General features: G+C 37.0%; 1 protein-coding gene across 1 annotated transcript in view; it reads left to right on the forward strand.

The window, feature by feature from the left end:
• The window catches only part of LOC113060585 (membrane-bound O-acyltransferase domain-containing protein 2-like), a 45,371-nt gene that overhangs the window by 4,723 nt on the left and 24,392 nt on the right, over positions 1-16,256 (forward strand). Inside the window, exon 2 of the mRNA XM_026229621.1 lies at positions 13,934-14,079. Coding sequence (XP_026085406.1) covers positions 13,934-14,079 — 146 coding nt within the window. The remainder of the gene's footprint in view (positions 1-13,933; positions 14,080-16,256) is intronic.

Consider the following 16,256-nt stretch of genomic DNA (forward strand, 5'->3'; position numbering starts at 1 on the left):
ACCAATTGCCTCTGCTTGAGTTCTGCTACCAAAGTGGCATCGGACGCTGGGGGGGATGGGGGGATGGGGGGGGGGGTGTAGTAATGATAACATTTCTCCGGAGCTGTACAAGTCAGCAGAGTTCATCCAAAGAATCTCAATACTGTAGTTATTTAGTTTAATATAGACAGAATTGGATCATTAAAGATAAACGTAAAATTATGCAACTGTGCATCTCACTTGGAGGTACAGTTGACCCAAAAATTAAATTTTAAAGAATGGTGGTAAGCCATTGGCTTTCAGCAGAAGAAAAAAACCTCATACAGCTTCAGAACAACTTGAAAGTGAGTAAATGATGTCAAAATGTTCTTTTTTGGGGTCAACTATCCCTTTAAGAATGAATGGTGCACCAACATTTATTACAGATTTAACAGACCGCCTTGAAGCAATTTTCTGTCTCCTTAAGACCAGACAGCATCTCTTGGTTTCTTCCAGACGGCATCTGCTGCTGACAATGCTCAGGTGTGATGTTATTTTGGACTGGTGCTTGTTGTGACTCATGGCTGATGTGAAAAGGAAATTGATCTCATTTCGGTCGCTTTTCCTTCTCCGTGATTTGCTGTCAGTCTCACTTCCAGCCTCTGTGGCAGCGTTGTATCCTAGCAACCAGAACTTTTAGAAACTGATTGTAAGTCATTACAGCTTGTAAGGTGGGATTGCCAGCATGCCCTTTTCTGAATGTGTGGTCTGATTTAGCGGTTCTTTTATTTATATATATAAAACACATTATGTTTATTTGCAGGCTCATTATAAGGTGGGAAAGCTTAGTTCAAGTCCCAACTGCTGAAAGTACACGCATGGAGAATTGTGTCTGAATCAGGCTGCCTTAGTCTTCTCCAGCAGATGCTCTTTTTCCCTGGTGGATTGTAGAATTGCAGACTGCATTGAATAAAAACTGGTAAATGGAAGCAGTTCTCATTTAAATGGGTGGAGCTGAGAACACACACACACACACACACACACACGCACACACACAAAAACAGTGAGATAATCGAGTGCAGAAGGCCAAAGGTATGATTCATAAAACCCAGAAATGAGTAAGCATTATTTAACTTCTGGTTCCATCATCCCAAAGTCAATAGTTTGGGATTTCTTGGTGACATATTACATGTCTAATATTACATTACTATTAGCTTTATTAGTTAGTACACATTCCTCAGATTCTATATTTACACAGAACAACTGACAAGTTATATAGTGACTCAACAAATGTGCTCTTGTTATTCTCACTTCGTCTTCCTTATTTCTTCAGAAACCCAACAGTAAGATGGCAATTGATGTTCATGTGGGGTGTTTACATCCTTTTCTCATTTTGACAAGCTTCCAAAGTGAGTTGTTGAAAATGAGAGGAAATGTCTCTGGCACTTGTTAAATGTTGCCTCCACAAGTGAGGGTGAGATTTTGCATTGGTTTTGTGTTGGCTTGTCTCCTTTTGTATTCTGTTTGAGGAGGGGGTGAATGGCAGCCGTTTGTCACGCAGGGCAGGCCTGAATGGTGGTTTATTTATAGCTGACCAGGGAAGCTGTGATCATTGGATGAACATAAAGGGACGTAGCCGAAGCCTGCTGCCAGGTGACTGGAGTCTTTTGTGTTTGGTGAAGTGTTTGAAAGCAGGAGATGTTCCATTCTGCAGCTACAGCTTTATATGCAGGACGAGAAAGGACAGTACAGAGCTTGAGCATTTGAGATCCTTCTTGTTTAATGGAAATACAGGAAAAAAGTAATATTGTGAAATAATTTCACTCTAAATTTATATATTTATTTACTCAAAATGGAATGTATTTCTGTGATGGCAAATTCAAATTTTCAACAGCCATTACTCTAGTCTTCAGTGTCACATGATCTTTCCTTGCGCTGCCATAAAGCTTTATTTTTTTCTGATGTACTATACCATTACATTTGTTATTTCTAGTTGACTTTCATTGTCCTGTGTTTTGAAGATCTGAAATGTGTTTGTTTGTGTGTTAGAGTTCCTTAAAACAAACTAAGTCAGAAGATGCCATGGGAAGTCAGAACTTGCTCATGTGCTCACCCTCTCTCTCTCTTTGTGGTTTCCTGTAGTATGCACCACATGTGGTGATGGACTTCCTTCTCAACAGCTGAGGAAGTATGTTCTGTAAGTAGATAGTTAGACATACAGCATGGGGTAATTTGGTTGTGGTTTACACGTGTGGCATAACCACAAGGAACTTCCTTTTGTACATGAATTTTTTATTTGTTCATCTTTTTGAATCTGTCAGCTCCTCAGCGCCCATGGCCTGAGAAATCAAAGTGTCCACTGGTTAGTTACTGATTCAGAGTGTAATCTGGGTATTGTTTAGGGTCTCTCTTTCTCTTCTCAACTGATTTTCAGGCTCCGTCTGGCAGGAAAAGTCACGTTTGATGTTCAACTAGCATACAGACAGTTCCCGCCTCTGCTGCTCTCTGTTCTCAGTCTTTCTCTTTATTTTCCTCCATGGATGAAATTTAGAAGGCAACCTGCTTCTGTCTTCATTTTGTGCCCTTACAAAGTAAACCAATGAACAAAGTAACATTATTTTGGATGAAGTAATTTGGAGTTGATCAACATTTGCTTCAATGGTTGTGGGAAATAGTTGTCCTCATTGCACAGAATTGCCTGGAGAAAGGTGTTTTTATATGTGGAAGTTCATGTTAAATTTATGCGCCATATGTCATTAAATTAGTATGAGCTCCTTCTTTTGTTCAGTAAAGCAAACATGAGTGACTATAAATAATACACCTGAAGACTGCATAGAAATTAATATGGAAAATATCATGAATGATAACTTGTCGCTTGGAGGTTAGCTTGAGCAAGGCTCTGGAGGAAATGTGGCTTATCTTGAGAACACTTCTGGCACACTAGCTTCTTATCTTTGCCTGCAAGTGAAGTTGGAATTGCTGCCTTGCTGAGACCTATTTCAGAGATGGATTGCCAAGCGAATCAGTGAATGGTGAAGAAAAACATTCAGTCCTGAAACAGATGAGGAGGCTTGCAGACTCTGCTGGCAGGCTTTTATATGTGCATCGGATGCGTTAGAGAGTCACACAGGTGTGAAATGAAGTACAGAGTAGATTCCCATGGGGGAAACGGCAGGTGCCACACACAGGTTTGGCAAGCCTGACTTGATTGGCTTGCTTCTTGAATCAGATTTCTGCTTAATTCTTACCTTTGACTTCCACTTTTTCTCTAAGTTTCTTTAACTAGTGGCCCACAGTATATTGGCAAGCATTACTGGCTAATGATAACTACTAGAAATAACTTTTTACTTAATTGCATTATAGTTTTTTAGCGTGCATGGTAAGACCTTACTTTAAGTTTGTTTCAATATGAATCATCTGGTGTAGCAAAATTAAATATTTCGTATTCTTGGTTTCCTGAATAATGAAAAAGCATTGATATTTTGAAGGCTGTTCATGATATGATGAATCTCACATTACTTCTGCTCGTTTGAATTGTTTAATTGGGAGATGGACGTCATCCATTGCTGTTTTTCTGTGCCTCACATCATAAGCAATATGTTAAAGGTAGTACAGCTTCTAAAAACAATTGAAACCTTTAATTCGGCTGCACTCCAGTCACAAATTAACAAAATAAAATTGGAAATGAAATAACGATGTGTTTATGCTTCACACAATATTGTAAATAACCAGCACCAGTAACCGTTTGACACTCTATTATAGTAGGTAATTGTGTAATGAAAATCTTGACAACCCTACAACAAATACATTTATGATTATACACTTAATTTGTCGGCCATAAAAAAAAAAATGTATGACCAGTTTTGCAGGGGGAAAAAAAAGACCAGTTTTGCAGGAAAAAAAAGATTAACTTATGGTTTGTCTCAGTAGTTTATGCAAGCACTCACAGAACTGGTTACTTGCTCTATAACCTGAAGATCCTGAAGTTCCTGTGAGGGTTAGGGGAGATTGAGATCTATGGAAAATCATGCCCGTGTAGAAATATCTGCCAGAGGAGCTGCCAAAGGTGTCCCTCCTCAAGGCCAATCGGCCTCGCTTTGGCGAAGTTATGCTCTGTTGAGCAGTTGGTTGCTTGGAGACCAAATGTGAGGCCCAAGCGGAGCAGTGGACTTGTAGTCAAATGGAACAAGTCTTGTTTACCCTGCTGCTTTGTTAACCGTGCAGCTGCTGTATCATAAAACATAGGCACATCTGAGACTTCTTTGCTGTAGGGTGAAACATTTAATCAGTTAAAATGTGTTGCTCCGCAAATAAAAGACAATTGTTTTGAAGTGTGGACGTGCTGGGCTTCGTGTCTTAGGGAGTCATTAAAATTGTTTCAATTTTTTGGGATAATATTGTGAAAGGCTTCAAAAGAAATAAAAAGACTAAGACTAACTGAATTTGTTTGGCCATTCTGCACCGTTTAATTTTTAGTTTGGTAGGTTAGTTAAATTCCAGAATAGCAAATTCTATTTACAAGTAGCCAGTATACTTGAGGCTCCAGGCTGTGCCTAAACGGGTTGCATTTGCAGACAAAAATATACATTTTTATTAATTAAAATATGAATTATGTTAATGCATGAACTTCGTATTATTTGTAGTGCACCTGCCATCCAGTAATCGCGAACAAGATTTCTTACCTTTTAATAAACAAAGTATCAGCTTTCAAATTCTGCTAAATTCGTAAACCTTTATGGTGCTCTGCATGAGGAATCACTTTAGCGCCTCAGTTATATTATAAGATAGTTTACAGTGCAACTTACTGAAATGTCTCATGTATTCACTTGTTTCAAAATGCGGTAAAAATGTGTAAAGTGTGTAAACAATGCCACGCAACATTTACCTCAGAATAACCATTTGACATCCATAAGCTCATCAGTCAGAACTCAGACGGTAAAAATAACTATAAAGAGGAGCATCTTGTCAAATATATGCGCTATATTGCATATTCATATTTTTACTTAACCTGTTGTCTATATATAATTGCATGTTACTAATGAATAAAAAACAGACTGGGTTTGTGCAAGACATATGACAACATTTATAGGATGGATTGAGGTTACGTTCAATTCAGATGCAATGTTATTGTTTGTTGTTGCTTTTTTTTTTCAAATGAAAAAAAGTTCCACCCATCCACAGATTTTTTTTTCTTTCCTGGGGAACACAATATAAAATTGTCTGAATAGAGCAGTCTTCCTATTCTATGCATTTTACTGTAATTCTGTGCAGTATTCTGTTTGAGGTTCAGAGCTCTCTGGAAAACAGAGGAAGAAGCAGTGTCTTGCATTTCTTTCGTCTTTGCCAGGAATCTCTGCCAAGGTTCTTTGTCACAGTTAAACCTGACTGGCAGTGCCACATAGCTTAATTGCTCTAGGTTTAGTATCGCTTATTGCAATGAAATTGATTACCATGTGAGTGCTTTGAATTGATTGTGTGTGCGTGTCTACTTTTTTTAACTGAAGAGCTCAAATAAGTGCCTAACTTCCCTTTTTATACTAGCTAACAGTAATATATACATTCCCATGAATTATAGAAGTGAACTCCTTTCTGCATTATTCATTCACTTTGGAGACACCTGTAACAAAGCTTATATCTTACTGGTCAAATCTGTTATCTGAATCATGTTTTATTATTTGTGACACTTTTTCTGAGCTGGCGACCATTATGGGTGTACACAAATAGTCGAATATTCAATCTGTAATTATTGTTCAAAAAATAAAAACACTATTCAAATTTTACTACATGTGGCAGTAAATGCAGAGGATTCATAATCACATGGAATCCAAACAGCAGTCCGGAGTGAGCCGAGAATAAAACGTATCTGATAGCCAAAGAAAAGAATCACCAGCCTCGAAAATGTTCACATTCGGTCACAGTTTTTGTTTTATCCAGCTGTATTTACTCAGAACATCCGAGTGAAAGATATAACACCAACATATCAGAAAATAAAAATCACGGAGTCTGAAAAAGGTTCACCCCGTCAGAATTTTGCTAAATTTTGAATCCCTTGTGCCCATGCAGCAAAATATGGCAAAATGGCTAATGGCAAAATAAATTGAACCCTATTCAAATTACTGATAAGTGTTGATGTTAAATCTTTACGTCTCCTATTCAAACAGTAGCTGGTGTGAGATTTGTCAGAATGAAAACAATGCCTGCTGGAAAATCTAACTATAGCAATCTTCTGCTGGTTTAAAGATATAATTTGAAAGATATTTGCAGTAAAATATCCAAAAACCACTAGGCTAGTGCTATATATTTTGTCCAGCTGATTAATAACAATATCTCTAATGTTTTAAACTACTTGTAAATCATGAGAAAATTCCCATTCTAAACAGGGACACGGGGCAGCGCAGTCGCCTGTCAATGACTTTAGTTACCCTTCGTTACCACCTTTACTGACGTAGAAACCACATGACAACAGTGTCGTGGACAAATGCGGAAGTAGCTTCGCGACAAACTTCAACTAGAAAAGATGCCAATCTCACTTGTGTTTTACTCGACAGGTGAGTTGTTTTGATTCGTATCTTTACAGAAAACGTATGCTATTATAACGATTAGTATTATGGGGCATACACGCCAAATGTGGGGCATCGCGTCTCTAGACCCACTTGAGGACACGTCTAATCGTGACTTTGCATTGACTTTGCATGTAATCTACTCGCGCAAATTGTTGAACTTGCGTTAAATCCATGATTTATCTTTCCGTCTGATTGATGGCCATCAACAGTTGGGTATAAGACAACAAATCCCATCATTCGGGGCTCCTTCTTAGTGTCATTAAACCACGTGATTGTTATTATTGTGGCAGTGCACCCTCTAGTGGCAGGTCCTACGACCTGTACCTTTAAAGAATTAATCAACTGTTGGGAGTCGGGACAGAGGTCAGTTTATCTTGGTATACCTCATTAGAGCTGGTAGCCTGTTTTGGGGACCTAAATGAAGAGGTTAATCATGTTCTAAACCATATCTTGACCTAGCTGACTGGTTAGACCACTCAAAACTGGTATGACCTCTTTTTTTCCACTGAATTCAATGTATTGTTTCCTTTTAAGGTCTTTGTTTTCCTTTCTGAGTGATACCACAGGAGCTACATGCACCTGATGCTATTTTTAAGCCTCAGAGTATGTGATTATTCATAACTACCTTAATGTAGTCAAGGATACATGACTTTCCGGCCAATTTTCCATTTCATTGACTAGGGACACTTTATAAAAACACTTCTCCTGTCACGCCTCTTCGTCACTCTATTTGTCATCCTTCTGTTTTGTAAATGACTGTTGGTACTAGCTACAAGGCTACTTTGTGGTTTACAGTACATCAGGGGTGTTCAGCTCATTTTGGACGATAACTGATGCCGATATATTTTCTTTTGTTTGGAAAACCTGTGCAGAGATCATAAACAAATGATTTTACATTTTGGTAAGTGTTTAATATGAACATTTAACATGACTTTAGTGGTTTGTGGTATTATGACAGAAATGTTGAAGAGTCATAATAAATTGGGTAGATAGTAGAGACCCTATTTGTACTACTGTGGCATTTGGTTTTATGACATAATTAACCATGCAAATGGCTAACCAACCATGTCAGGAGGCTTGTTTCAGACCCAAGATGGTCATCTAGCCTAATACCAGCTGCTTTTCCCAATTGCCTACCATCTAAACCAGTGGTTCTCAATTTTTTTAAATAAAAATAAATTAAACTCAAAACCTAGTGGTCTTATGATAAGCCCCCCCCCCCCCCCCATTCTCCAGGTTGGAAAGCACTGATCTTTGTCTTTGGGAATTGGCAAAGATGTGGCAGAGAGGGATATTTGCATCAACATTAAGACTTATTGTCACTTGTTTTTGAATTTAGGACCAAAATTCAGGCTGTGGACCATTTTAAACCCTTAAGGATATATGCTTGTCTTTGTATGTTTCCTGTGCCTATATTTTAAGTTTGTTGACATGTCCCTTTTTGAATACCCAGCTCCTAATGGTGTCACTTTTAGAAGCCCATGTTTGAACTTTAGTTTAATTTGATCTTAGTAATCGCCCTTCATGTTATTACAAATTTCCCCTCAAATGTAAAAGCTGGTTTACATTTATACTGAGATATTTATACAGCACATAGTGGCCTGGTTCTCTAATATTGACCCTTAATAAGACATTCCTTGTTCCGCTCTCTTCCCAAATGTCCCTTTCCTTATATATTTCTCTTTCAGCTGAATGGCTGGAGATGTCAGTGGAAACTAAGCCAGATGGCTGCCATGAAGAGAGATGGTTTAGAGCCACAGGGGGACAAGAATCTCTCATCACGGTCTTGTGTCCTTACTGCTATTCAGACTGGTAATCAGGAGCCTGATTCATGAAACATTCTAAAGAAGAAATTTATTCTCAACAGCCATTTTCTTCTTATTTTTTAACTTAAGCAAAAAAAGTTATGAATATTTTGTATTCCTAAAAAAATAATCTGAAGAATATTCTTAAAACTCATCATAAATAACTTCTTAAATTTAGGACAGCCCCAGACAATCCCAAACAACAATTATTTAATGAATTATTGGGTTATTTCAAATTTATTGTTAAATTGAATCATTACAACAACACTAGCTACATAAAGCACATAATAGAGCTATTAATAAGGATGTGCAAACGTTTTCTGAAATGCCAGCGATTTATTGATATTGTAAACAATGATCAGTCATGATTAGCCTAGATGTGACACTACTTTCAGCTCACTTCAAAACTCAGTAGCAACTTTAATTGAACGCTTTTAAAATTATCTTATAAATGCAACAATCTTTGGCAGTTTTCAGCGTAAATGAATGTGCAGGACATGTTTGATGTAGAAGCCTGGACACATATACTGGGAGCTCAGATGAGAGCACAAAAACACAGCACAAAAATGATTGAAACACATCGCTTCAGAAAGGCTTTTTAAGTAACCGTTCAAAAACACGGCTCATTAAAATGTGAAGCTGAGTGCCAGTCAAACTCATAACAAAAATAATGTGCGTGCTTATTATGACTATTAGGGTAATCTGCAGGAAGCGCAAAAATACAATAGTGTGAGTTTATCAGTAAGCCACTCAGATAACGACTGTTAATTTCTTCTTAAGAAAAAAAAAGATGTTCTTAAGAATATATTTAAGAACTTAAGAACATTCTTATGAACTTCTTGGAATTTATCTTAAGAAATTTCTTAACTTATTTCTTAAGAAGAATTTTGTGAATCCAGCCCCTGAAGTGCTCTCAAAAAAGCGTATTTGCATGGTCTTGATGCTATTTAAAAATATATTTTCTTAGATCGGACAATTCAATCAATGCATCTAAAAGAATATAGACTGAACCATTTGAAAATCTGTTCAACCAAAAAAAAAATATATATGTATATATTAAAAAAATAAATTTGTCATTTAATCATCCTATTGTTTTTTAAAGGGGAGGTGAAATGTTCGTTTTCACTCAATATCCTGTTAATCTTGAGTACCTATAGAGTAGTACTGCATCCTTCATAACTCCAAAAAGTCTTTAGTTTTATTATATTCATAAGAGAAAGATAGTCTGTACCGATTTTTCCCGGAAAAACACGACTGGCTGGAGGCGTGACGTGTGGGCGGAGCTAAAGAATCACGAGCGCCAGTAGGCTTTTGCGTTGAGAGCGTTTGGAAGCTGTGACATTACCTTGAGGAAAAAACCATCATCCAAAACAAACCATAGCTAACAGGCAGATTCAGGCGTTTATTTATGATCCAGAATCAGATCCCGAGGCTGAAACTGAACGAGAGCAGCAGCAGCAACGACTCGCTCCGAGCGGGGCTCGAACCCGGGTCTCCGGCATGGGAGGCGGACGCACTAACAAGGAGGTAGAGATATTTTAAGCAGTTTTACTCACCGCCTGCGGTTCCAACACACGTTCGTGACCCTTTTTCGTTGGGATTGCATCATCCTTAAGAAATAAACGATACGTAAATCGGTCGTCAAACTGGAACTTGTTTGTAAAACAAGCATCTTCGAAATGCAGGGAACAAACACAAACACTTGCACAACTCCGTTGATGCTCTGTAAAAATAAACTCCATCCACTGGTCCCTTAATGCTGTTTTTTCTTTGGTAATCTGTGCAGGGTTGTCTTGCCCTGGCAACCAAAAACACACTCCTTTTGTGACATTTCGCGACGGTCTCGCTCTGATCAGTGATTGTCTGTTGTGCTCTCAGTGCTCTGCTATACGGGAGTGTGCGCTCTTCCGGCAGACGTGCCCTTAAGACCCATATAAGGAAATTCCGCTCCATCTAACGTCACACAGAGCCATACTCGAAAAAAACTTTCCGAAACTTGTGACAAACCGGAAGGAGTATTTTTGGAACAGAAATACTCCTTCAAACGTAAAACTTAATTTTTTGTTTATTTGTTTTTTCATGTTTAGCATGGGAATCCAACTCTTTAACAGTGTAAAAACTCAGTATGCATGAAATAGCATTTCACCCCCCCCCCCCTTTAAAACCAAATTGCATTCTTATGTAGAGAAAAAGCCATTGAACGGTCTATGCCCCATGTAGAATAAAACTTTTTCCAGAATAAATATGATATATACGAGGCCTGCATTTACGTTTGTCACAATCACCAGCTTGAGTGCCCTTGATAACCACCAGAGGGCACTCCATCCCATACTTTTGCCTCTGTATTCTGGACCGCATTCCCCATAATCATTTGCACACACTCATCAGCACTGATTGTTTGCACCTGTGTCTTGTTAGCTCACGATATAAAAGCCTGGTCCTCTTCGTCATTCATTGTTAAGAATGCAATTTTAGGCCTTGGTTCTTGGTTTTCCCATGTCTTGGTTCCTGGTTTTGTTTCCCTGTATTTATTTCCCTGTTGTTTTTTTTTTTTTTTTTATATAAATTACCCGTGTGTATGACCTTCTGCCTGCTTCTGGATTGCGCCTTTGGATTACCCATCAATAAACACTGCACTTGGATCCTCAACCTTTGTGTCACTGTGCAGTTTTATTACAATATGAGAGTACACATGAATAATGTTTTTAAAAAGTTCCTTGAATATATCAGACTTTTTAATAAAACATTACTGACCACTCCTTTAAGGTAGTGGGAACAGGTGAAAATGTGGGAAACGTGAGCCATTGCTTTGAGGTGATGCCGGAATTTACGACCATAGCTGGTTTAGGGAAACACACCCCTGTTTGGTAAAACTTGGGAAAAGATTGTCTTGGAAGCATTGCTCTGTTTACAAACCATGTTGTGAATCTTAGACCAAGGATAGGTTATGTTTAATTAGGGGTTAATGTCCCAGATTAATTGATTGTAATTATGTGTTGTTTTTTTAGCGGCTCTAAAGAGACCACAAATGCCAGTCGATGTCAGGTCACTTGTGAGTGAGCTCTTAGTGATATAAAATGGCACAGTCACATCATCTCCATAAATATGCTTGACCACAATTACATACAGTTGTGCGTGTACAGATTTACCCTGCCAAAAACAATGCTTCCTGTGATACAGAATGTGTGGGGGATACAAAGAAGCTGCCAATGGGATATTGTATGGCCCACTGTTGACCTGTTTGTGCAGAATGGGAAACAATGGCTGCCTCTGTACAGTATAACCACCTATAACATTAAGGAGATGCACCAGGTTTCTCGTTGAGGCAGGACATGTTTCCAGCAGTTGAAATATCTCAGACCATGAGATCCAAAATGAAAGTGACAACCACCTGAAGGGGACACCGAAGATGAGAGGTGTCTCCAGGGGATGACAAAAATAGACCAGCGAAAACAAACCAAACCTCTTCAGATTGAAGTTTCAATAACATTCCCCATGGTTTTATGCTAAACAGAAAGCTATTGTCATCCTTTCTAGCACATTTTCTTACATTTTAGAATAGGGATGGGCATTTTAGTCGCTTTTTCTGTACTTGGAATTTGGGACAAGATGTGAAGGAATGACTTCAGTTGTCAAACATTGAAGTCAATGTCTGACAACTGAAGTCATTCCTTCAAAAGAGCTTAACCACTGTGCTAAGCTACTAGGTGAAGCTGTTTAAATTCTAAGCTAGGCTAAACTGTGACCTTGCTAAACGAAGGCTATATTTAATTTATTTTTAATTTAGGTTGTATAAAATATGTAAGTTTAAAGGTTAAACTGTTAAAAAGGATAGCTGTACACAAAAAAGGGAATTAAATGTTTAATTGGACTATTTTTAGCTTCAGTGATAAAATGTTAAATGTATTATAAAATGGATAATTCTAGGCCTTGATTCTGATTGGCTAAGCCATATTCAAATCCATTGTAAAATACTTTATAAACACACATTTGTGATATTATTAGATTATTAAGCTGCAGTTACAGTAGACTTATTGTAATATTGACATCACACTCTGTGGTGTATTTAAAAAAAAAAAAAAATTAAATTAAACATAGAATCAGAAATGCTAAGGTGTAGCTTTCTCCAGCAATTGTAGACATTCTTGCGTGAATCTTTCAACAAGGTATTGCCAACAAAATAAGCGGCATAATCAATTGCCAGTGTCAAAATATCTAAAAGTAAAAAAAATAAATATTTAAAAAAACCAAGTAGCTGTTTTCATAGGGCTTGAGGGTTCAAGTCCATCGTTATTTCAAGTAGATTTGAGGCAAGATGGGCTACGCTTATTGTAATGGACATGCTTGTCCCTGTCATGTAAAATCGAATGAGTGAACCAAACTAGAATAAGATGAATGGAGAGTGAACGATAAATAAAGCAGCGCAGAGTCAGGAAGGTTGGAAGTTATTTTAAGCTAGTGACGGATTGTTTCTTTGTTGAGCTGGAGCTCATTTGCATGGCATAAGGCACATGAAGATGATCTCACTCTCATTTTTATCACACACACACACACTCAACAGAGTCTGACAGAAGGCCACTAAGCAGTAGGGAGAAATGTAATGTGTCTTGTGTTATACTATAGTCATAATGTTTTTGCAGTAAATTTTTTGCTCATTTTGCATATTTTCTGTCTGCATGCAATACCCTTCTACATTCAGAAAATATGCAGTAGTGTATCCCACAATGCAGTGCTATTGAATCGACCTCACATGTTGAGTGTCATAAATGAGACAAAATCTCCTTGAGTTATAATTTCTACATAAAAAAACCTGTCCATCTTTCTTCTGTGGAACTCGAAAAAAAAGTAAAACCACACAGGTTTAGAATCAGTTTTCTTTTTTTGTGAACTATCCCTTTAGAACGGTTATTTTGCTCTTACAGTGACACTGGAAATGAAAGGCAGGGTGAGAGACAATGAGCAGCCTACTGTACATACTTTATCAGATTAGCCTTCAAAAGCACTAGACACTGTAACGTTCAGGTTCAGACATGACTTTGTACTGTAAATGTTGACGTCAAGTAAAATAAAACACTTTTCATGGGTTTGTGAGCATAAGCATCTCTTTTTATGACTTTGCATTTGTTTTGCAAAGCGGTTGAGCATTTAAAAATCATGTATTTGTCGTCCATTATTATGCCCTTCCTAAGTTTTGTCATAAATTCCAAAGTTTCTGTAGCATCAGTGAATTCTTTTGAAGTCATTGATTTGAATGGAAATGGTGTCTTGCAAAAGAGAAGAAGTACACAAGGGATTGTGAAAGTGCTTTTTTGTTAATATAGTGTATTTAATTAATTTCAGAATACACAGAAACTTTTGAATCGCAGTCAATTTTCTTTTTGGCCTCTGATATTATCCTCTTTGCAAATGCATTTGCCTTGTGTTAGTGTCAGCACAGTTAACATTCAATGTGCTGGAAGACTTCCATTTGAAGATTACATGGAGATTAGTTTTGATTTTCAACCTTTCTAATTTATTTGTATCTAGGATGAGTTTATCTAAAAAATGATTGCTTTCTGACCTTTCCTCTTGAGCAGTGTAAAATGAACTTTATATATCTCCCATTAGGTGAACTTTGTGGTATGCCAGTTCTTCGCCCTGGTCACGGCCTTCTGGTTCAGACTCTACCTGCACCCTAGCAAGACGAGTCCCTTCATCCGGCATGTAGTCGCCACCCTCCTGGGCCTCTACTTGGCCCTCTTCTGCTTTGGCTGGTGAGTGTTTGTCTGCTTCATCCCTCATGTATCTCAGGTCTTTTATATTGATCCATAGTAGGGTTATTGATAGCCGGTTAGTGAACCATTCAATTTATAATGAGGCTGTGGAGTGCTGGCCGAAGACCAAGTCTCCTCAGCAGCTACGCTGTCCACTGGTGGAAACCGAGAGATGCTCTAATGGAGCAGTTTGTAAGCCTCTTTATCAATACATACTTGCTGCTTGTTGGTTGAGCTTGAATTCTTGTGTAACAAAAAAAGCTGCATTAAGATGCGTGAAAGTCATTTGTTAATAGATACCCTGTTTCAGATTTTCGATGTGATCTTTACTAGTTTGATGTTTTCCAAAGATTTTCTAATTTTTGATTCTGTCTACAGTATGAGGAACACAGAGTGCCAATTTTTTTTAATTAATGGAATGATAAAAAAAAAAAAAAACTTTTTCAAAATCCCCTCTGTAAAACATTGAAATCTGTAAGTCAGTAAAATTACACCAGAATTCTGAACCTGGAAATGTATGCAAATAAGAGCACATTTAATCAGATATTGTCTCATTTGCATATTTAAACATAACATTTGAGAAAGCATTATCCAAACAAGTTGGAGAAGTATAATGATATCTAGTAGTTAACATTATACCCTTTTCACCTGCGGTGTCTTGCCTTAAAGCAAAAGAGAAGTGAAATACTACTGAAGCAAATACGTTTTCACATATTTTTGTACTGATAAATAATTTGCAATGATGCATTTTTGTAATAATTAAAAAAATGCTAAGTAAAAGCACTTTCACCAGTAGTTTCAGCTTTTTGACACTCCGTACGTGTTTCAACAATTTTTTTTAACTAAAATAAAGGCTAACCGAATTACATAATAACCACATCACACATTGTTTTTTTTTTGTTTTTTTTTATCACAAGGTTGTTAAAATGTGAGAACTTGCATCAGTGGGAGTCATGCTTAAGCTGATACTTATTGAAAAACCTCTCTGAGCAGAGGTCAATCAACCCAAATCACACAGGAAGTCATTATGCAATAAACATGACGGCAAAAAGCAAGATTATTGCACAAGACATAGCAGATGCTGATGTCATTGAATATGCCCTTTTGAATGCATTTATGTTGAAGCTACTACCAATTTGTGAGTGAAGTATCATCTGTTATTACCAAATAAATTTGTATGAATGTTGTGTATCAAGCAAATGAAGGGCTTTTTTAATGTGATGTGCTATCATTGCATAGTTTGTGCACCCCTCTCTGTCCAGCAGAGACTTCACCAAGACTTTTGTTTGCTCTCGGTCAACATCAAATTCAGATTGGGCTCATTTAACTTTCCAAATGTGTGTTCCTGGTTTTACTGTGTGGGATTCATCAGCACATTTTATGGACAGAAAAAAAAACGTAATAATGTCTCATTAAAGTGCAATAGCTTGCTCCACCCTTCAGACAACATTCCTTTTTGGCGTCACAAAGGCAGTGCAGACAAATGGTTAAGATAACTCTTTCACAATCCAAACAATTCCAGATGGATGATTTCTTATCCCTCCACATCTTTCTTGAGCAACTTCAGCATATGGATTTTCCATCCATCCATTTTCCAAATATCTTCCCAGTGTCCGTCCCAGTGTCTCGGGCTTAGGAAGGGAAACACTTCTGGATGATGACCAGTTCTTGTATTTTATGTCTTTAAAGTGTTAAATATATAATTATGTAAGATAAATTTATGAATTTTGCAAAGTCAAAGATATTTTTTCATTGAATAAAAAATTATTTATAGTATGATATAATCAGTTAAAATATCTATAATCATGACTGGCATATTGTAATTGGCTAGTAATTGAGATACTATTATAGTTTTTATTAATATTTTCAATTCGCTTATATTTTTATATTTTCTGTTTTAATTTTGTTAAAGTTTTAGTAATTTTATTGTGTGTTCTTGTCAATTTTTTTTTTATGTCTATTAATTTGTATTTATTATTTAGTATTAGTTTTAGTTTCAGTTAATAACCCTGGTCATGATTAATATATCAAGATAATTCATTGAGGATCAATGAGGATTTTTATTATTCACATACAGTCATATATCATTTTCATGAACAAAATGTATTAAAAAAGAAATTGTGTATATGAAATACATGATATTGTCCATCTTAACATGTTCAGCAACACATTTCTTT

Source organism: Carassius auratus, chromosome 42, assembly GCF_003368295.1.
Source record: "Carassius auratus strain Wakin chromosome 42, ASM336829v1, whole genome shotgun sequence".
In the NCBI taxonomy this organism is placed as follows: Eukaryota; Metazoa; Chordata; class Actinopteri; order Cypriniformes; family Cyprinidae; genus Carassius; species Carassius auratus.